The following is a 21,833-nucleotide window of genomic DNA, read 5'->3' as shown; positions in this document are numbered from 1 at the left end:
TCTGAGGAAACGAGCAACAAAAGAAAGAGCTAAATATAACCGTAGAAAATTACTTTGGTCCCAAGGAAGATTCAGAAGATGACAAACTCAAAGCTTTTGTATCGAAAGCCTCTAAGAGAAATAGAAAGTGGGCTCAGGCTATGGATGAGTTCAAAAAAAAAAAAAAAAAGACTTTAAAAATAAACAAACCTTTTCCTTTTTCTGTTCAACAACACCTTTTCTGGCATAAATCAAACTAAGCTTCTCTTGATCCTTTAAAAATCGCCTCCGCAATCTTAGGATTTCCGCCCTTTCATTTATACCTAAAGTACAGGAAGGAAACTATTATTAACATCATATAACTACAGAGGATCCAATTGGTGTTGGAATTTTTCTATCATATAAATTATTTAAATCATTCCATAAGAATTTCAATTCCTTTTCTGAGAACTAAATTCTCTAAAATGAATATATCTAAGGTTAGATAGGGGAGTTTAAATTACTTAGTAAAAAATGAGACATTATTAAAATATTCATTTTAAATAGTTTAAAGAAATAACATCTTTGTTCACACAATTCCTCATAATACCATTGTATTTCAACCACTGACATTTTCACACTGAAAGAATCTCGGTCTTGGCCCATCATAGATGTCACTTACCTTTATTAATCTTTGAGACTGTCACCTCCATTTTCTTTATAATCTCTTACAGTAATCGGCAGCTATGTTTAAAACTCAATCTCATAAAAATTTTTTTTTTGGTAATCCCTTTTTATTTAAAGCAAAAGATTTCCCTTAAGTAAGTTTTCATAGGAGAGGGAAAAGAATAAAGACAGGAAGAAGGGCTGCAGTGATTAAAAAAGAGAGTGGTGCTGACAGCTTATAATGCCTTTCAAGTTGGCTATGTGTAATCAGTACAAGAATCGGACAGACATTTAGCCCCAAGACTACTTGTGTTGCCTCAAGTCTGAAAATGCTTTCAATAAATGTCAGAAGACTTTCAAGCCAGGATGGTGGAGAGAAGCCAGACACTGTGCTAATAAATGTCAGAGGAGTCATAAAAGACAAAGGAAAAAAAGCAGTGAGATGCAGTCAATTTAGAAAAGGGAAGAGGAGAACAAGATAACATTTTCCCAAATCTAATGTGCAAGAGCTCATCTAACTTTCTATCTACCACAGAAAGAACATGCATATTCTACTTTAAGTCTCTAAGGTATAGCTGCTCTTTTAAAGCAGGAGAAAAATGGACAGAGGGAAGAGATTTTGACAACTTTCTTCTCACAGTCTTCCTTATACAAAAGGAAAAAGTTTACTCTTGATTTAACTTGATTTAGGAAAAAAACAAATGTTAAATGCATATTGTCTTAATGTACAAGTTAATATATATGTACAAATATTGCAGAAAGGGATAGCTAGGTGTCACACCGGCCCTGGAGTCAGGAGTACCTGAGTTCAAATCTAGCCTCAGACACTTAATAATTACCTAGCTGTGTGACCTTGGTCAAGTCACTTAACCCTACTGGTTTGCAAAAACAAAAAAACCCACAAAAAAACCAACAAAAAACAAATATTGCAGATACAATGACTGTTTATAATATACTACTCAAATCACTGATTTGAAATATACAAAGTTTCAAGTGTATTTTATTCATTATATTTCAGTTGTATAGCATTACTTTACCTTTGGTTTTGTTATCTACTTCATCCCCTGGCAATCCCAATCTTTTTTTCCCAAAATCAGGTCCTACTGATTTCAAGGCTGCCCTCTGTGGTTTGTCAATCTTCTTATGAACAAATAGCAAAGAAGAAGACAATGATTCAGATGGTGACGGATTTGTATATTCTGCAAATGTGTCAATGCTGTTTCCAGTTAGCCAATTAAAAGAATTTCTTCCAGCTGTAAAATAATTATAACTCCATTATAAGAAATTATTATTATTACTTGGATTCAGACATACAATAACCAAAATTACAATATTTATAAATACAATAACCCCCCAATTACTAAATATAGAAAAGTCTATAAATTTATAAATTAAGTATCAGTACTATCATTATAGCAATGTGACATAGTAAATATAGCATTAAGACAAGGAATTAGACCTGTATTGTAATCCTGAATCTGCCATTCATTGGTTTTGTGACCGTGAACAAACGTGGGCTTTAGTTTCATAATTTTCAGATTTAATGTATTTAATTATTTTTAAGGTTTCCTTCTGCTTCCCAAATTCTATTATATACAAGTACTATTATTAGTATTATTAAATGGAACCAATGTACTTGTCAAATAATTACAAAGCACATCTGTTTTTATAACTACTATTATAGAAAAGTTATCTTAAATGTAATAAAAAATCTTCAAGTTAACATAATTTTGACTATATTTTTAATACCATGTCAACAGACAAAACACAGAGAAATATTTAACTATCTAGTGGTTTGCATATGTATAATCTGTTGTGAAACAAAAGCAATTAATCTGTTTCTATTTATTTTTCATTAAATTACAAAAATATTATTTTTACTTTAGGCATACTTTCTCTATCAGTTATTAAAACTAATATGACATATAACATGACTTTGCAGAAATAAAACTAAAGAATCATCTAAAATTAGGGACTTTACATTTACCTGTATTTTGTGTTGGAGTAAATTCATACTGTTGTTGGGTAGCTCTTATTTGTTTAGTTATCAGCTGTGGAAGTGAATGGGATCCTTCTTGTGATCGGTTTCTAGTAGTATTCTGGGAGGCCTGAGTCTCAATGAACATTGGGGTAAGAACAGTACTTCGATAACGCCAATCAGAATCAATACTATATTCCTGCAGATGAACAAGTTTAAAATATAATTTCAATGTAATTAAATAGCAATAATGCTTTCCCCCTTTTATTTTTAAATTTAACATTACCAATAGCAAATACACACTGTGATTTCATTCATCTCTATAAAACACCATCCTGTCAACTTGATATATCATTCAAAAGTATATTCCTGAATAGTCCTCCCTCTTCAGCTTTTCTTCAAGTACCAACTAAAACTTCACAATCCATGCATGGGAGGATCTTCTGATCTCTTAATTCTAGTGCCCCCCCCCCCCAAATTCTAGTGGCCTTCCTAATTATCCTGTATGTAATCTTGCTTATTCAGTTTTTTGAATGTTGTCTCTATTAGACAATGAACTCCTCTAGAACAAGGACTGTCTACTATCTTTTTTGGTTTCCCCAGCACACAGGTACTTAATAAGTGTTTAGACTAGCTTTAACTAATTTTTAGTCACACTTAATTTTAATTAAGATTTTAAAATACTTTTCAAAATCAAATTACCTCACTTTAAAAATTGGTCAAATGAACTTATAATTTATTTTCTGGTAATTACACAAAAAGGGATAAATAAGCATCTGAAACTTTCAGTTTCCACTGTTTTAAAGTTTTACATCTTTCTAGCTAGTCTTCTGTGTGTGTGTGTGTGTGTGTGTGTATGTATGTGTATGTATGTATACACACACACACAGACACAGACACAATGAGAAAGATTTTAGCCTAACTTTAACATTAAAAAGAATTAAGACCTCCAAACTCCAAAATTAAGGCTATTTAATGTCATATGTTGCTCTTCTAGTTTTGCTTCACATTCTACAACAATTTAACACTTAAAAAAAATTTTAGAGGGTGGAGCCAAGATGGTGACAAGGGCAGATCGTGTCTTAAGCGCTCTCTCATAAAACTTATAAGCTAAGGACTTTAAATTTTCGAGAGACAGAACCCACAGAGGGACCCAGTGAGGCGGTTCTTCTACTCAAGATAACCTGGAAAAGAGCAGAAAGGCTCTGCTCCCTGGGGTTGGAGGGGCGGCCTGTCAGAGGGATGGCCTGCCAGAGGGGTGAAAGAACTTCAGCCTCCCGGAAGGAAGCCCTAGGGTGCTGGAAGCCAAGGCTCATAGCAGCAGGGGAGTTTCCTGACTTACATCCTGGGGAGCACTGGGCACAAATTGGGGGAACAGAGGGGGAACTTCTGCCAGAGCAAGCACATGAAGCCCAGCCCTCATGGCACACAGCAAGCAGCACAGCCAAAGCAGTCGAGATCCAGGAAACAGAAGCAGGCAGAGCCGGTAAGCAGGAGCCCCAAGGGCATGAGCCCATTGAGCCTAGGAATGGGAGTGAAGAGAAAGAGAGACTGCAGAGCTCTGCCCCTGGAACAGGACTCTGGGGTTCTGACCACATTCAGATCCTGATTGCAGTCTAGGCCGCTCCCACCTCACATCAGCCCTGTGGTGGTGGTGGTGGTGGTGGGGCGCATATGGTCATTCACAGAGCCTCACACACTGAGATCCTTGTGGAAGTGTCCCAAAAGCTCAGGAAAACAACCCCAAAACAGGCTTAGGCTCGGAAAATGAGCAAGCAGAGAAACAAGAGGAACACTATTGAGAAATATTTTGCCTGTGAGCCCAAAAAAGGATCAAAATACTCAATCTGAAGATGAGGAAGCACAAGCTCCTGAATCTAAAGACTCCAAGAAAAACAGAAATTGGGCTCAGGCTATGACAGTGATCAAAAAAGACTTTGAAAATCAAATGAAGGAGTTAGAAGAAAAACTGAGAAAAGAAAGGAGAATGATGCAGGAAAAACATGAAAATGAAGTCAGCAGCTTAGTCAAGGAAATCCAAAAAAATGCTGAAGAATATGGATAAACAGTTCAAAAAGTTATTGAGGAGAAGAATGCTTTAAAAAGCAGAATTGGCCAGATGGAAAAAGAGATAAGAAAGCTCTCTGAGGAAAACAAATCCTTCAGACAAAGAATAGAACTCGGGGAGATTGATGAATTTACGAGAAATCAGAACTCAATACTTCAAAACCAAAAGAATGAAAAATTAGAAGAAAATGTGAAACATCTCATGGAAAAAACAAGTGATATGGAAAACAGACTTAGGAAAGATAATTTTAAAATTATTGGAATACCTGAAAGTCATGATCAGGAAAAAAGCCTTGACATCATTTTCAAAGAATTACTACAGGAAAATTGCCCTGATATCCTAGAAGCAGAGGGCAAAATAGAAATGGAGAGAATCTACTGATCCCCCTGAGAAAGAGATCCTAAAAAACCAACCCCCAGCCAAGTTCCAGAACTCCCAAGTCAAAGAGAAAATATTACAAGCAGGGGTGGCTAGGTGGCATAGTGGATAAAGCACCGGCCTTGGAGTCAGGAGTACCTGGGTTCAAATCCGGTCTCAGACACTTAATAATTACCTAGCTGTGTGGCCTTGGGCAAGCCACTTAACCCCATTTGCCTTGCAAAAAAAACCCCCAAAAAAACAAAAACCTAAAAAAAAAAAATATTACAAGCAGACAGAAGCACACAATTCAAATACCATGGAGCTGCAATCAGGATCACACAGGACTTAGCAGCAACTACATTAGAAGCTCGTAGGGCTTGGAATATAATATACCGGAAGGCAAAAGAGCTTAGAATGCAGCCAAGAATCAACTACCCAGCAAGGCTGAATGTCCTCTTCCGGGGGAAAAAGATGGACTTTCAATGAACCAGGGGAATTTCAAATGTTCCTTTTGGAATGGCCAGAGCTGAACAGAAGGTTTGATCTTCAGATACAGGACTCAGGTGAAGCATGGAGATTGGAGGAGAGGGGGGAAATATGAGGGGCTTAATGAGGATGAACTGCATGTATTCTTGCATAGAAAAATGACACTGATAATACTCATATGAACCTTCTCAATTAACAGAGCAGGTAGAAGGAGCTTTTATAGATGAAGCACAGGAGAAAGCTGAATTCGAAGATAAAATATGGTGTAAAAATTGAGTCAACAGAAAAAAGGGAAATGTAATGGGAGAAAAAAAAGGAGAAGGGGAATAGACCAAGATATTTCATATAATTTTTTTCATTTCATAAAGATTTTTCATTATTACAATGAGCTATTGCAGTGATATGGAAGGGGGAGAAGGCAAGGGGGAATGAGGGAATCTTCTCTCTCATCAGAGGTGGCTAGGAGAGGAAACAGCATATATACTCAATGGGGTACAGACATCTGGAGTAAGAAGGAGAGGGGGGGGACAGCGGGAAGGGGTGGGGATTTGAATGAAGGAGGAGAGGATGGATCATTGTGGGGAAGAATGGTCAGATATAACACATTTTCTTTCTTACTTCTTGCAAGGGGCTGGGATTGGATGGCCTGTCCGGAACCATAGGGCCTAAGGGGTGATGTGGGGGCTCAGGGCCTCTTGGCCCCAGAGCCAGGGATCTGCCTGTTTCGCTATTCAGCTACCCTACAGCAGAGTCATATAGTACATGGCAGTGGAGAAATACGAAAGGCGGGAGTTGTGATAAGCAATGGCAGTGGTGGAAAAATATAGAAGTAACTATTGTGATGGACTTATCATAAAGAATGTGATCCACCCATGACAGGGTTGGTGGTGTTGGAACACAGACTGAAGCACATATTTTATTATTATTATTATTGGGGGGGGGCAGGGCAAATGGGGCTGGGTGGCCTGCATGGGGCCACACAGCAGGGTGATCGCTGGGTGTCTGAGGCCAGATTTGGACCTGGGTGCTCCTGGCTCAAGGGCCAGTGCTCTGTCCACCACCCAGCTGCCCCTACTATTACTATTTTACTTTAGGTCTTTTTTTTCTTTTTTTTTTTGTTTTATGCAGGGCAGTGGGGTTGGGGTGGCTTGCATGTCACACAACTGGGTGATTGTTGGGTGTACGGGGCCGGATATGGGCTTGGGTGCTCCTGGCTCCAGGGCTGGTGTTCTGTCCACTGCACCACCTGACCATAACTACAATTATTACTATTATTTTTTTAATTTTAATTTTTTTCTCTCCCCTTTACTTTATTGCTCAAGTGAGTCTATATTTGGGGGGAGGGTATTTTGTCTACTCTTAAACAAGAATATTTTATTAAGGTATAAAAAAAATTGTACAAAATGAGAATAAATATTAAAGAAAAAAAGAAAAAAATTTAAAGACACTTACATCTAATAATTTACATAAATATTTTACCTGGAATTTGCATTCTGAAAGGGGATGCTCAAATATGTGTCGTGAATAATCTGGACTCTTGCTGGTCATTTCAAGTAGAAAATTTGTTGCTAAACTCAAGTAGTGCATTTCTATTTTAGTAGAGTATAAGGACCTCAAGGCAAGGAGGCGATCCAGTATGTTTGATGGTAACCTGGTTTCATGACTCCAGAAATTTCTTACAATTAATCTATAAAGAAAAAGAGAGGAAAAAAAAATCCCATCCTATTGCATACTACATGAAATCAAAGAAATTTAGGTTTTTACACCAGTAAATTCAAACCATCCTTTATTTCTTGACTAAATGATATTTTCTTTCCTTTTCTGAAATATTTAAAGATGGAAAACATTTCAATATATTCAATAACTAAAAAATTTCAGAGTTGAATAATAAAAATAAATAATAGCAAAGGACATGAACAAATAGTTCTCAAAAGAATTGCAAGCTACAAACAACCATAGGAAAGTATAAACAACTATAAGAAAGACTGCTCTAAATCACTAATAAAAGAAATGCAAATCAAAACAACTCTTGAGGTTTTACCTCAAACCCTACAAATAGGCAAATAAAAGAAGAGATGAGAACAATTAATGTTGGAAGAAAGGACACTATTGGTGAAGTCATCGATCAGTACAACCCTTTTAAGAAAACAATTTGGAATTTTGTAAATAAATTGATCAAATTGTCCAGACCCTTTGCTCTAGATATTCCACATATATGTTTATACTCCAATGAAGTAAACTGATAAGAATAAATCCTCATATACACCAATGCTCACTGATTAAAGAATATCTAAACAAACTGGCACTGACATATTACTTTGCTATAAGAAATGAAGAAAATAAATGGAAAAACCTCTATAACCTGATAAAATAATGGAATGAGCAAAGCAAACAATATATAAAATAGGACAATAGAAATAGAAAGGACCATCAAAATATAATCAAATTTGGGGTGGAGGAGGGAAGTAAGATTAGGGGAAAAATTGTAAACCTCAAAATAAATAAAATCTTTAAAAGAAAAAAAAAGGAATGTTGGAACTGTTGCAAAACCAAGTAATATATTGGGGCTGACAAGGACTAATAGTTGATAGGCTTTTATATTACCTTTTTTCATCTCTCTTAATGTATCTGATCTCTCTTTATTCAATAAATTCTAAATACTTCAGTCCCTCAAAAAAAAGGTCATTGTAACATGTCCCCTTGTAGCAGTAATTAAAATGTAAGCATGTCCTTGGAGGAGAAAATGGATACTTGTATTAGGAATTTCAAAGCTAATAAATATAGTTATAATAAACCATTAAACAACATTGTAGCCAACCAACTTAGGTAAGAATCATTGTGTTACTTATGAATAAAGGGACCTGCCTGGTAGTGAAACCCAGAAAGTAACCTGAAAAGATTAAAATTAACTCAGTAAGTAACAGGATCTGAGAAAGTGATAGATATAAGCACTTAAGGAAAGACCAGATAAGGGGCAGCTAGGTGATGTAGTGGATAAAGCACTGGCCTTGGAGTCAGGAGTACCTGGGCTCAAATCCAGTCTCAGACATTTAATAATTACCTAGCTGTGTGGCCTTGGGCAAGCCACTTAACCCCATTTGCCTTGCAAAAAACTAAAAAAAAAAAAAAAAACTAAAAAAAAAAGCTACGGAACTGTTGAATAATACAAGCTGCTTTCCTGAGATGAAAACCCCAGGATGAAACTAATTTAGAGGCTATGTTTGGTGGCTACAGCAAACTTTGGAACTCAAGGCATGATTTTAATTTAAAGTTGAAGCAACTAGAAAAAAAAGAAAATGGAAGTCTACTTTGAATTGAAACAAGGACAAAACTGAGCTAGGGTGCCTACAAATACGCCATTTGAATGGTTTTATTAGATAAGCCATTGGGAACTGATTTTTTTCATGGAGTTTTTCCTTTGAGTTCTAATTCTCTCCTTCCCCTACCCATTGAGAGGGCAAGCATTCTGACAAGCATTCTATATATGAAGTCAGTCAAAACGTATTTCTATCTTGGGCATGCTGCAAAAATAAATACAATACAATACAATACAATACAATACAATACAATACAATACAATACAATAAAATGAAATGAAAAAAATAATCAAAAATGAAATTGCAAAACTTTTGCAAAGAATAAGCACAGTTCCAAAGATATGAAAAAATATCCTCTCCACTCCTTTTACAAAGATGAAAGATTCACAGTAAGTATATTTTAAATATTTTCAGACTTTTTCAATGTATTTATTAATCAATTTTACAGATCCCCCTCCCTTTTTTCTTTAAAAAACATTACTGGGGGATTTAGGGTTTTTCCAAGGCAATGGGGTTCAGTTGACCAAGGTCACACAGCTAAGGCAATTATATTAAATGTCTACAGTTGAATTTGAATTCAGGTACTGCTGACTCCAGGGCCAGTGCTCTGTCCACTGTGCCACCTAGCTGGTCCCAAAAAACTGTTATATAGGATGATGACTATCTGGGAGGAAGAAAGAGGAGAGATACCAGGAGGAATTTTGGTGATGTAGCAAAAGATTATCAAATGAGAGGTAGTTTTAAAAAGAAGTTAAGAGGCTAGGTGGTGCAGTGGAAAGAGCACTGGTCCTGGAGTCAGGAGTACCTGAGTTCAAATCTAGCCTCAAACACTAAATAATTACCTTGCTGTATGGCCTTGGGCAAGCCTTAACTCCAATGCCTAGCAAAAACATTAAAAAAAAAAGACCAGATGAACCTAGACTAGCAAAAATGTGTAAGTTAAAATTACAACAAATACCATACAAATCATCAGGCTTTTTGATACATGTAGAAGAATGACAATTCCCTCTTAATATAATACACATTTGCATGCAAATAAATGTATATGAGGTTTGGTTTTTTATTTCAAGAATTCAGCCTGATTATCATCTTGTTTCAGTATCAAGTTATTGTTGTGCTTTTATCAAAATTTTAATCTCTCAAATATTTAGAACTGTACAAAGTAACAGCTTTATTTATATCTGAAGTTATTAAAGAAATAAATTAACATTTTTATTTCTTATCTTAATTCACTTCATCAACATAAAAAATGACATTCTTTACCTGGTGTGATTTTCCCTACAGATGATAGATAAAATGTAAAAACTTTTAAATTAATTTGATAACTTCTAACACTATTATTATTTGCACAATAAGCGCCGCTGAAATGACAGAAACTTCTTCATGGGGAAGTTCCCTTCACCAATGAAATCACAGATCCAGACTAATAAATAAAGATAGTTAAAATGTCACAAAGTTAAATTTAACTGAACATTAGAAAAAAAGTAATAGGGATAATTTCTTAAATCATTATCTTGAAATAAGTTTCTCAAACTATGCTAAATTGTACAACTGTTAAAAGTAATTTCACTATTTGGGTTTTAATATTCTAAAGAATCACCTACTGAAGTCCAAGATTATCATCCATCAGTCCTTGAAGAAGTATTTCTTTTGCCAGCTTAAACACTTCCTGGGATTGTTCATCAGTTTGGCTTTCTAGGTCCCTTTAGAAGATTTAGAAGGAAAAAAAAAAGAATTATTAACTTCTACCTGGCTGGATAAAAATAGAATGTCTGATAATCTATTCTGAAGCAATAGACTATGAATTCAGTTTCCCTACAAGTAATAAATTAAATTAAAAGGAACCTTCATCTGGTCTCAGACACTTAATAATTACCTAGCTGTGTGGCCTTAGGCAAGCCACTTAACCCCATTGCCTTGCAAAAAAAAAAAAAAACTAAAAAAAAAAAGAAAAGGAATCTTCAACCTATTGAATAGATTACCTTATTGAAAAATGTTTTGCGAGGTAGCTAAGTAGTGCAGTGGATAGAGCACTGACCCTGGAGTCAAGAGAACTGAGTTCAAATCCAATCTCAGACACACTTAATAATTACCCAGCTGTGTGACCTTGGGCAAGTCTTAAATAAATAAAATTTTTAAAAGAAAACATTTTGGGCAGATATTAGCAAAAATTACACGGAAAGAGAAGGTATAGTTAAATTCAATTTGCATTAGATAAAATATGAGATTATGGTTCCACATTAGTATCAAAGTATGTTTACTTACAGAATTAACAAAGATCACTTTCTATTTAGCAAGGAAACTATAATTTTTATAAGGCTTATGCAATGAATAAAACGACCAGGATGTCAAGAAATATGACATCACTCTATCCTTTGTAAGCATTTTTAATCACCAGCACTATCATCTGACCATGACAGTAGTACTATGGTAGAAATATTGCAACAAGAAGTAGAAGAACAGGTAAAGAGATGAAGAAAGTTAAAATATAGTAAAAGGATTTTTGGAGTCATTATAATAAATGATAGACTGATGATTTTAAGAAATGACGGATAGTATGCTACTTCAACCTCTGCATACGTATCTATATGTGTGTAGATATAGATACATCTAAGATATATAGCTTTCTCCCCTAAAAGAAGAAAGAAGATATACAATGCCTCCCTCATCTGGACAAATCTTGGAATAGCACCATAAGAATAAAGATTTAGGAGAAGAGACCTTCACAATTCACTTCTGACAAAAAAAAAATAGTCTAAGCATACTGTTTACAATGGGTACATAGTCACTGCACAAAGACAGGTTTTAGGAGTCATTTCACTGCCCCCAAAATAATTAATTTTATGTAATAGTCTTGTAACATGTTATAAAGTATCAGCACCCTTGAAGACACACTGCAGAATGCCAAAAATGTCATCATCCCTGAAATATAGGGTATTATTAAGAATGAAAAGAAGCTTTACTAAAAAACCCATACCTGTAATTATCATGAATCCACATCAGGATATTATATGTTTTTTCCCGACACACTGGAGAAGGATGAGAGATGAACTCTATAATACAATGTAGAAGTTCTCGTAGTTCTTCTGGTTGCAGTTTTGCTAGCATTGTATAAATTATATCCAAACATACTTTTTGCCTTTCATCATCTCTAGAGTGAAAGATATCAAAACCACTTGTATATGATCTTCCCTGATTTACTTTCTTCAACACAATTACTTTACTTTCTTTGTCATAAAGGATGCATTAAACATCCCTATATGTGTGACTGTGGGTTATGTAACTGAAAATGAATTACAAGAATACTGAACAACTATGACATTAAAGAGTTTCAGGGAGAAGCATGTGCCCTTTCTCCAGCAGAGAGATGGTGGACTATAAGTACAAAATAATGGATTCATTGTTAGACTTAGTCAATATATAGATTTGTTTTGCTTAACTAAATTTCTTTTACTTTATTATTTTTAATATGATTTGTAGTGATAGATTTTAAAAGTATGTTAATACAATATGGATTTTTTTAAAAAATTTAACTACATTATCAAACTAAACCCATAGAAGCCTTCTCTACTAAAAAAAAATCATTTCAAAAACCAATGCTTAACATAAAAAATGCACTCAGTATTACTGCATTTGTTCTAATTTTTTAAGAGTTATTATAAACTAGGCAAACATCAAAATGTGTCTGCTCCCCCAATTGCTCTTAACTAATTCTCATCTGACAAGTCTCTCTGTTCATTCACTAAAAATCTATTAGTAGTCATAGATGTAAGTTTGCTGCATGTAATCTCCACAGTCTCTAAGAAAACTGTTCAATTTCTGACTCTGGATCAACATATTCTAAATATGTTGATCTCTGGATCAATAGAAATTGAAGTGTTCTCTTGCCCATATAACTTTATAAATGACTTAGTGGTAGAGTAGAGATGAAAACTGACCAGCTGGAATTGAGTTCCAGATCAGGGCTCTTTTTTACTTTATCATATTGCAGTGTCTTTTCCATACACTCAATGAAGTATATGGATGGCAACTTCCCTACTCACCGATGTCTCATGATCTGGATGAAATCCTTACTCTTTAATTGTAAGTAGAGATCATGTATTTCTTCTGCACGACAAAGTACAACCTCTAAACACAAGGTTTTCATCACTCCATGAAATTTGGGCAGCAAGAAGAATACAGCATTCATAAACCTTTAAATTAATATAATTAATGAAGAAGATGAAGAATCACACTACTTTCCCATCACCAAAACAAGAAAATGTTCATCGTGACTCAGTAATCCTACCTATCAGCAAGAGGAGGGAAGGTCTTCACTACTTTATTTAAACACACGATAAATTTGTCTTCCTTAGAATTCTGATGTTGTTTCAGTTGTTTAACAACTAATTCAAAAACTGAATCCTCCAGCACCTGAAAGATTAAGTATATTTTAAAACAAAGAAAAACACAGAAAACTTATCTTTATAGCCTATTTTACATTACTTTCTGTTAAGGGGAGGGAGGAGATAAGGTAGGGAGAAAGAAAACTGGAATTCAAAACCTTACAAAAAAGTGAATGTGGAAAACTATCCTTGCATGGAATTGAAGAAAAAATAAATTAATTAATTAAAAAAAGGAAGTTGAAAGAATCCTTATCTTGCCCCCTTTTGTTGTTTAGTCATATACAACTCTTTGTGACACCACTGGGGGTTTTTTTTAGCAGAGAGACTGAAGTGATTTGCAATTTCCTTCTCCAGCTCATTTTACATATAAGAAAACTGAGGCAAAAGGGCTAACTGACTTGCCCAGGGTCACATAGCTAGCATCTGGGGTTGAATTTTAACTCGTGGAGATTAGATTCCTGATTCTAGACCTAGACTCTATTCACTGTGTTGACCTCCTTGTGGAATTGAGGACCAACTGTCCTTTAAGTATGTGCATATTTCTCTCCATAGAGTACATTAGTAGAGATTTATATGTGCACTCTGATATATTCTGAATATGCTTTAACAAATTATTATTTATTTCTTAAATTTTTTTAAGTAATGTAATACAACTAATATGAGCAATATTTAGTAGGTTATCTGGGCTAGATATTCCTTTTCTTGGGCCTTCACAATATCATAAAATACTGATCTTTTGGGAAAGTGTCAAGATTATTACTTCCCTCTGGGTGGGCTTAGCCATACAAGTCATATCATCTCCAGCACTGATATTTTCTATAGTTACTCTATCCAATTCAGTTATTTTCACCATCTTTATTATTTGCAGTGACAATTCTACCTCTTCTTTTTGTTTTTATTTTTTGCATGGCAATGGGGTTAAGTGACTTGCCCAAGGTCACACAGTTAGGTGATTAATAAGTGTTTGAAGCCAGATTTGAACTCAGGTACTCCTGACTCCAGAGTCGGTGCTCTATCCACTGTGCCACCTAGCTGCCCCAATACTACCACTTCTTTAAGCACATTTAGGACCCTGATGTTTAGATCCAAGAGTGGTGGATTTATTGAGACTTTCTGTATTCTTTTCCATCCTTTTTCTGACTGATGTTCTTTCATTTTCATTCTTTATCCTTAGGATAAATTTGCTAGGTTGAGCAACTATGCAAAATTCTCTTTCTTCTTTTTAAGGTCTTTACAAGGCACTGCCCAAGGCCACACAAATAGGTAATCATTAAGTGTGTGAGGTCAAAATTGAACTCAGGTCCTCCCAACTCCAGGGCTTATGCTCTGTCCACTACACCACCTAGCTTCCCCCAAATTCTCTTTAAATAGAATTTATCCTCCCTACTGATTTCCCTCTGCTTCATGAGATGATGTTGTTCACAGTTCTCAATCTTCCGTCCTTAGATAGTTTTTAAATTAGTTTATATTTTAAATGAGTTTTGTCTTTGGCAGTCATCATCTCTTCATTTGTAAATTAGGTCAGATATTTGCTAAGGCATTTTCTGAGCTTTGGAGGTTTTCTTCTGACATTTAATCTACACTGGTTAAACTAACAAGGTTATTCATGTTGTATATTTCCCATTATTTCATGAAATTACTCATTCAGGATTGTCATTTCAAGTGTATTACCATAATTTTTCTCATTTTTCATTCTTCTGTTTTTCTATAATTCTGATCATACAAGCTGATGGTCTAACTGTTCACTGATAGCTGACTCAGAGAGAATTACAACATCAATAACAAATCTTTTTCTGTCTATGAAAATATATTTTTGTTTTTTCTGGTACCCATCATGTCAATCATTTTTGAAATTTCTTATTCCTTTCTGATACTCATCCTCATCTTTTTTTTTTTTTTGCAAACAAGCTGCCAAATATAAATATGTATATTGATATGATTTGGAAAGACTTCAGAAGCTCTTCATAGAATTTCTGTCTCTTTTCTTTTTTTAAGCCAAAAATTCTCATTTTAATTTTATATTTATTGTCTGATATGCTATATAGATGATGCATTTATAATATTTATAGCAATAATAATAAACAAAACAGAAATGTTTAAATATTTGTTGAACAGAACAAAAAGTATGTGGAACCAGATCTGAATGAATAAAGATGCAAACTATTCTAAGGCTATTTACAGAGCACCTAATATAGTCCCTACTATACTAGCCTCTCTTCATAGAATCTCTTTACCAGTTAATTCTCAGCAAACCATATTAGTACATAAAATTCATTGATTTGTATGATAGTCTTTTTCTGAATGCTTATTTTTAGTGCTGCAATATGTGAAAACTAAATGTTCCATGAAATAATGTCTCTTGGGGGGGGGGGGGGGTGGAGCCAAGATGGTGACAAGAAGGGATGAGTCTTAGGAGCTCTCTGATAAAACTCATAAGCTAAGGACTCTAACTAAACTTTCGAGAGACAGAACCCACAAAGGGACCCAGTGAGGCAGTTCTCCTACACAAGGTAACCTGGAAAAGAGCAGAAAGGCTCTGCTTCCCGGGGTTGGAGGGGCGGCCCGCCGGTAGGGTGGCCCTTCAGGCTCCCAGAGGCAGCCCCAGGGCCTGAGCTGCACCCCGGGGAGCACTGAGCACAAAGTGGGGAAACAGCGGGGGACCTCTGCCAGCACATGGACCCCAGCCCTCAGGGCACACAGCCAGCAGCTTGGTCTTTCAGCAGCCCAGACCCTGAAACAGAAGCAGGCAGAGCCTGTAAGCAGGAGCCCCCAGGGCATGAGCCCATGGAGCTGAGGGAGGGGAGTGAAGAGAGACTGCTGAACTGTCCTCTGCCTCTGGAACGGGACTCTGGGGCTCTGACCACATTCAGATCCTGATCGCAGTCTAGGCCCCCCTATAGAACAACAGGGCAGAGGAGGGCGCTTATGGTCATTCACAGACCAGGAGGGAGGACAGAGCCTCACACACACTGAGACCCTGTGGGAGTGTCCCAAAAGCTCAGGAAGCACCCCAAAACCAGGACCAGGCTGGGAAAATGAGCAAGCAAAGAAATAAGAGGAAGACTAATGAGAAATATTTTGCAAATGAGCTAAAGAAGGAACAAAATACTCAGTCTGAAGATGAGGAAGCACAAGCTCCTGCATCTAAAGACTCCCAAGAAAAACAGAAATTGGGCTCAGGCTATGACAGAGCTCAAAAAAGACTTTGAAAATCAAATGAGGGAATTAGAAGAAAAACTGGGAAAAGAAAGGAGAGAGATGCAGGAAAAACATGAAAATAAAGTCAGCAGCTTAGTCAAGGAAATCCAAAAAAATGCTGAAGAAAATAGCATGCTAAAAAACAGCTTAGGTCAAATGGATAAAACAGTTCAAAAAGTTATTGGGGAGAATTTGCTTTAAAAAGCAAAATTGGCCAGATGGAAAAAGAGATAAGAAAACTCTCTGAGAAGAACAAATCCTTCAGACAAAGAATAGAATTCAGGGAGATTGATGAATTTACCAGAAATCAGGAATCAATACTTCAAAACCAAAAAAATGAAAAATTAAAAGAAAATGTGAAATATCTCATTGAAAAAACAACTGATATGGAAAACAGACTTAGGAAAGATAATTTGAAAATTATTGGAATACCTGAAAGTCATGATCAGAAAAAAGCCTTGACATCATTTTGAAAGAATTACTACAGGAAAATTGCCCTAATATTCTAGAAGCAGAGGGCAAATAGAAATGGAGAGAATCCACCGATCCCCCCAAGAAAGAGATCCCAAAAAACCAACCCCCAGGAATATTATAGCCAAGTTCCAGAACTCCCAAGTCAAAGAGAAAATATTACAAGCAGCCAGAAGGACACAGTTCAAATATCGTGGAGCTGCAGTCAGGATCACACAGGACTTAGCAGCAACTACATTGGAAGTTCGTAGGGCTTGGAATACAATATACTGGAAGGCAAAAGAGCTTAGAATGCAGCCAAGAATGAACTACCCAGCAAGGCTGAATGTCCTCTTCCAGGGAAAAAGATGGACTTTCAGTGAACTAGGGGAATTTCAAATGTTCCTTTTGGAATGGCCAGAGCTGAACAGAAGGTTTCATCTTCAGATACAGGACTCAGGTGAAGCATGGAGATTGGAGGAGAGGGGGGAAATATGAGGGACTTAATGAGGATGAACTGCATGTATAGGAAAATGATACTGATAATATTCATATGAACCATCTCAGTTAATAGAGCAGGGAGAGGGAGCTTTTATAGTTGAAGCTTTTATAGTTGAAGCACAGGAGGAAGCTGAATTCGAAGATAAAATATGGTGTAAAAATGGAGTCAATAGAAAAAAAGGGAAATGGAATGGGAGAAAGAAAAAGGAGAGGGGGAATAGTCCAAGATATTTCACATGATAAGATTTTTTTATTACAATGAGCTATTGCAATGATATGGAAGGGGGGAGGCAAGGGGGAATGAGGGAACCTTTGCTCTCATCAGAGATGGCTAGGAGAGGAAACAGCAAATATACTCAATGGGGTATAGACATCTGGAATAAGAAGGGGGGGGAGCAGGGGGGAGGGGTGGGGATGTGAATAAAGGAGGAGAGGATGGACCATGGGGGAACAGTGGTCAGATATAACACATTTTCTTTTTTACTTCTTGCAAGGGGCTGGGATTGGAAGGCCTGCCCAGGACCATGGGGCCTGGTGGATTCTGGGCCTAAGGGGGTGGTATAGGGGCTCAGGGCTTCTTGGCCCCAGGACCAAGGATCTGTCTGCTGCGCCACTCAGCAACCCTACAGCAGAGTCAGAGTGAAAGGAGAGAGAAAATATAGTACATGGTAATGGAGAAATAAGAAAGGAGGGAGTTGCAATCAGCAATGGGAATGGTGGAAAAATATGGAAGTAACTTTTGTGGTGGACTTATCATAAAGAATGTGATCCACCCGTGACAGAGTTGTTGGTATTGGAACAAAGACTGAAGCACATTTTTTGTTATTATTATTTGGGGGAGGGTGCAGGGCAAGTGGGGCTGGGTGGCCTGCCTGGGGCCATGTAGCAGGATGATCTTTGGGTGTCTGGGGCCGGATTTGGACCCAGGTGCTCCTGGCTCAAGGGCCAATGCTCTGTCTGCTACCCAGCCACCCCTACTATTTTTATTTTATTTTGGATCTTTTTTTTTCTTCTTTTTGGTTTTTGCAGGGCAGTGGGGATCAGGTGGCTTGCATGTCACATGTCTGAGTGATTATTGGGTTTACGAGGCTGGATATGGACTCAGGTGCTCGTGGCTCCAGGGCTGGTGCTTCGTCCATTGCGCCACCTGGCCATACCTACAATTATTACTATTATTTTTTTTAATTTTAATTTTTTTTCTCTCCCCTTTACTTTTTCACCCAAGCAAGTCTATTTATATTCATGGGGGGAGAGTTATTTTGTTTACTTGTAAACAAGAATATTTTATTAATGTAAAAAAAATTTGTACAAAATGAGAATAAAAAATAAATTTAAAAAAAAAGAAAAAAAGAAATAATATCTCTTGTTGTCTTTGGGTACCTGATAAAAACTCAGTGTGTCAATTCCTTTCTTTGGAAAAGAACTTGAAAAAAACTATTCAAGTATTTTACTGTTTTTAATCACTCTTATTAGAAAGAGTCAAAATTTAAGACTGGATTAATTTGATTCCCAATTGTTATAATATATATATATATATATGTTCAAAAATAAACATAAATGAACATTTTAACCTGAAATTTTGATGTATCAGATCAGTGAATCTCTGCTCTCCAATTGCCTAAACTTAATTTAAAGATTGGTCAACTCTTCATTAAAGCATACCATTTCAAAATTCATTTTGATTTTAAAAAAATTTGTTAAGCAATAAATTTCTGATTAGTCAAAAGAAGGGGCAGTTGTTAAAAGATGAGTACAGCTTTCTCCAAAATCAGGATCACTTTGTTTTTAATAATCTATTTCAAACTCCTTGTGAACTCCAAGTAAGTCTAGTAAGTTCTCAATACACAGCATCAACACACAGTTCAATCTATAGTGAGATATTTAAATACCTTTAATATTCATTGGTTAGTCATAGAGTATTTCCCTAAACATTTTTTGGGAAAATAATATGCTTTTTTAAAAAAATTTATTTAAGGCAAAAGGGTTAAGAGTGACTTGCAGGGCAGCTAAATGGCACAGTAATTAGAGCACTGGCCCTGGAGTCAGGAGTACCTCAGTTCAAATCTGAACTCAGACCTTAATAATTGCCTGGCTAGGTGACCTTGGGCAAGTCACTTAACCCCATTGCCTTAAAGAAAGTTTTTTTAAAAAGAGTGACTTGCCCAAGGTCATACAACTAGGTATTTTCTGAATGTCTTGAGGCTGGATTTGAACTCAGGTCCTCCTGACTGTGGGCCAGTGCTCTATCCACTGCACCACCTAGCTGCCTCAAATAATGTTTTTTGTTCAAGTTTTATCTAAACAGCCTTATGGCTTGCCATTGCCCATCAAATAAAGTTCAAGCTCTTTGGTTTGATATTCAAAGACAGTAAAAAAAAAAAAATCATATCCCGAGGAGTCTGTCCTACTTCCCTTTCATATACCCTGTATTCTAAACTATACTACTTCCCTTTTCTTTTTTTTCCCAGTGGATTACTGAATACTTTCATTCTGCACATAGAAGCTACTAAAGGATCTGGCCTGTGGGCTTGTTTGGGCTGCATCACAAGTATATGACTCTGCACATCAACACTAGGGGTAGGGGTGAGAAAAGATCATTCTAGCCCAGTCACAAGACAAGGTCTTCCAATAAAGGACCAAATGATCAAGTACCATCTCTGATAAGGTAGTTTGAAAGAAGCAGTGAGAACAACACAGAAAAGTGGAAGAGAGAGGGGTGGAGTTAAGTAGCAAAACCCCCATCCCCAAAACAAAATACTACTTGGTGCTGCCCATTCTTTGGAGGACTTCTACAGAAGTGACTGTCACCTACTAGCTCTGAGGCTTCATGGTCATGGAGCTTACTTGACCTAAGGGTTTCTGAAGTTCCTTCCAGTGAATTTAGTCTTGCTGCCCAGTTCTCCCTCAATTCTAAAAAGCTGGTTATACTTGCCTAATGCTCAGATTGGCAGGGGGTCCCAGTCTTGATCTGCCCAGTGCAGAGGCCCACCACCAGGTCTGCAATGACGGTATCTTCAGTCTCCCCAGAACAATGGGAAACCATTACTCCCCACCCAGTGGACTGGGCCAGCTTGCACACCTGGAGAGATTTGGTCATGGAGCCAATCTGGTTCACTTTGAGCAGGAGACAGTTGTAAACTTTCTCATTAACAGCCTTTTCAATGTGCTTGGGATTAGTCACTGTGAGATCATCCCCTACAACCTGTATGCCTGTAGTTTCAGTAAAATTCTTCCAAGCTGCCCAATAATCCTGGTCAAAGTGATCTTCAATAGACACCACTGGATAGTCCCTGATGAAGCTCTTGTAAAGGTCCCCAAGCTTGGCAGGTGAGATGTATCTGTTGGGATTAGGAGACTTGAAGTCCAAGTCATATTTCCCAGATTGGAAGAATTCAGAGGCAGCAACATCCATGCCAATTACAACCTCGTCAGTATAGCCAGCCTTGCCAATCAGCAGTTCCAGAGCTTCTTTATTCTCCTGGATATTAGGAGCAAAGCCACCTTCATCTCCTACATTGGTGGCATCCTGTCCATAATTCTTCTTAATCAAATTCTTCAGGTTGTGGTAGACCTCAGCTCCAACGTGCATGGCCTCCTTGAAGTTTGATGCTACAACAGGAAGGATCATGAACTCCTGAACTGCTAGCTTGTTACTAGCATAGAAGCCACCATTGATCACATTGAAGACTGGAACTGGCAGGATGACTAGGATGACTTCTTCATTGCCTGCAAGATCAGCAATATGGAAGAACAAGGAGACACCTTTCTCAGCAGCCTCGGCCCTACAAACAGCCAGAGACACTCCCAATATGGCATTTGCTCCAAATTTAGATTTATTCTCAGAGCCATGCATCTCAATCATCAATTTGTCAATCTTCTCCTGCTCCACAACATTCAGTGTCTTGCTAATCAGGGTAGGGGCAATAGTTTTATTGATGTGCTCAACCGTTTTTGAGACACCTTTCCCCATATAGCAGGTCTTATCACTGTTTTGGAGCTCCAGGGCTTCATGAATGCCAGTAGAAGCCCCACTGGGCACAGCAGCTCTGAAGAGACCTTTTGAAGTGCAGAGATCAACTTCAACAGTGGGGTTTCCATGAGAGCCAAAGATCTCTCTTGCAATGATCTTCAAAATTGACATGTTGAATTTCTGGATGGGGATTGCTCCATTGGATTCAGAGAACAGAGGCAGAGGTACTTCTCCTTTCTTAAAACCATTCCATTTTTCTACCACTATACCTTCCTTCAGTCTTCTAAACCTAAAATAGTCTACCTCCATATTTCTCCCAGTTGAAAGGATTTCATCTTTCTCTAAGTTCTTTTCCTTTGAACTTTCTTTTTATACTAATGGATAAGTTCCTCGAAAAAAGGGACTATTTTTTAACGTCTTTCTATATAGTAGGTATTCCATATTGGTTGAATTAAAAATATTGTAAGAAAAAGTAATTTATATAAAAGGTTACTTA

At 36.8% G+C, this 21,833-nt stretch overlaps 2 protein-coding genes across 5 annotated transcripts in view; both read right to left on the bottom strand.

The window, feature by feature from the left end:
- PRKDC (protein kinase, DNA-activated, catalytic subunit) overlaps positions 1-21,833 on the bottom strand; it is a 192,623-nt gene that overhangs the window by 64,233 nt on the left and 106,557 nt on the right. For all 4 annotated transcript variants that reach the window (XM_074199918.1, XM_074199920.1, XM_074199922.1 and 1 more), the window contains 8 exons: positions 13,122-13,246; positions 12,877-13,026; positions 11,811-11,984; positions 10,438-10,536; positions 6,996-7,203; positions 2,612-2,801; positions 1,662-1,877; positions 190-302 (listed from right to left, as the gene is read on the bottom strand). In XM_074199918.1, the coding sequence (XP_074056019.1) occupies positions 190-302; positions 1,662-1,877; positions 2,612-2,801; positions 6,996-7,203; positions 10,438-10,536; positions 11,811-11,984; positions 12,877-13,026; positions 13,122-13,246 (1,275 nt within the window). The remainder of the gene's footprint in view (positions 1-189; positions 303-1,661; positions 1,878-2,611; positions 2,802-6,995; positions 7,204-10,437; positions 10,537-11,810; positions 11,985-12,876; positions 13,027-13,121; positions 13,247-21,833) is intronic.
- LOC141497281 (enolase-like) lies at positions 17,748-21,828 on the bottom strand. Its single transcript, XM_074199923.1, has one exon. It carries the CDS (start codon positions 21,644-21,646, stop codon positions 20,300-20,302), a length of 1,347 nt encoding a protein of 448 aa, XP_074056024.1. The 5' UTR covers positions 21,647-21,828; the 3' UTR covers positions 17,748-20,299.

The sequence above is a fragment of the Macrotis lagotis genome, chromosome X, assembly GCF_037893015.1.
Source record: "Macrotis lagotis isolate mMagLag1 chromosome X, bilby.v1.9.chrom.fasta, whole genome shotgun sequence".
In the NCBI taxonomy this organism is placed as follows: Eukaryota; Metazoa; Chordata; class Mammalia; order Peramelemorphia; family Peramelidae; genus Macrotis; species Macrotis lagotis.
The sequence above is the reverse complement of the archived record's forward strand: the minus strand, read 5'-3'. Positions and strand labels throughout refer to the sequence as shown.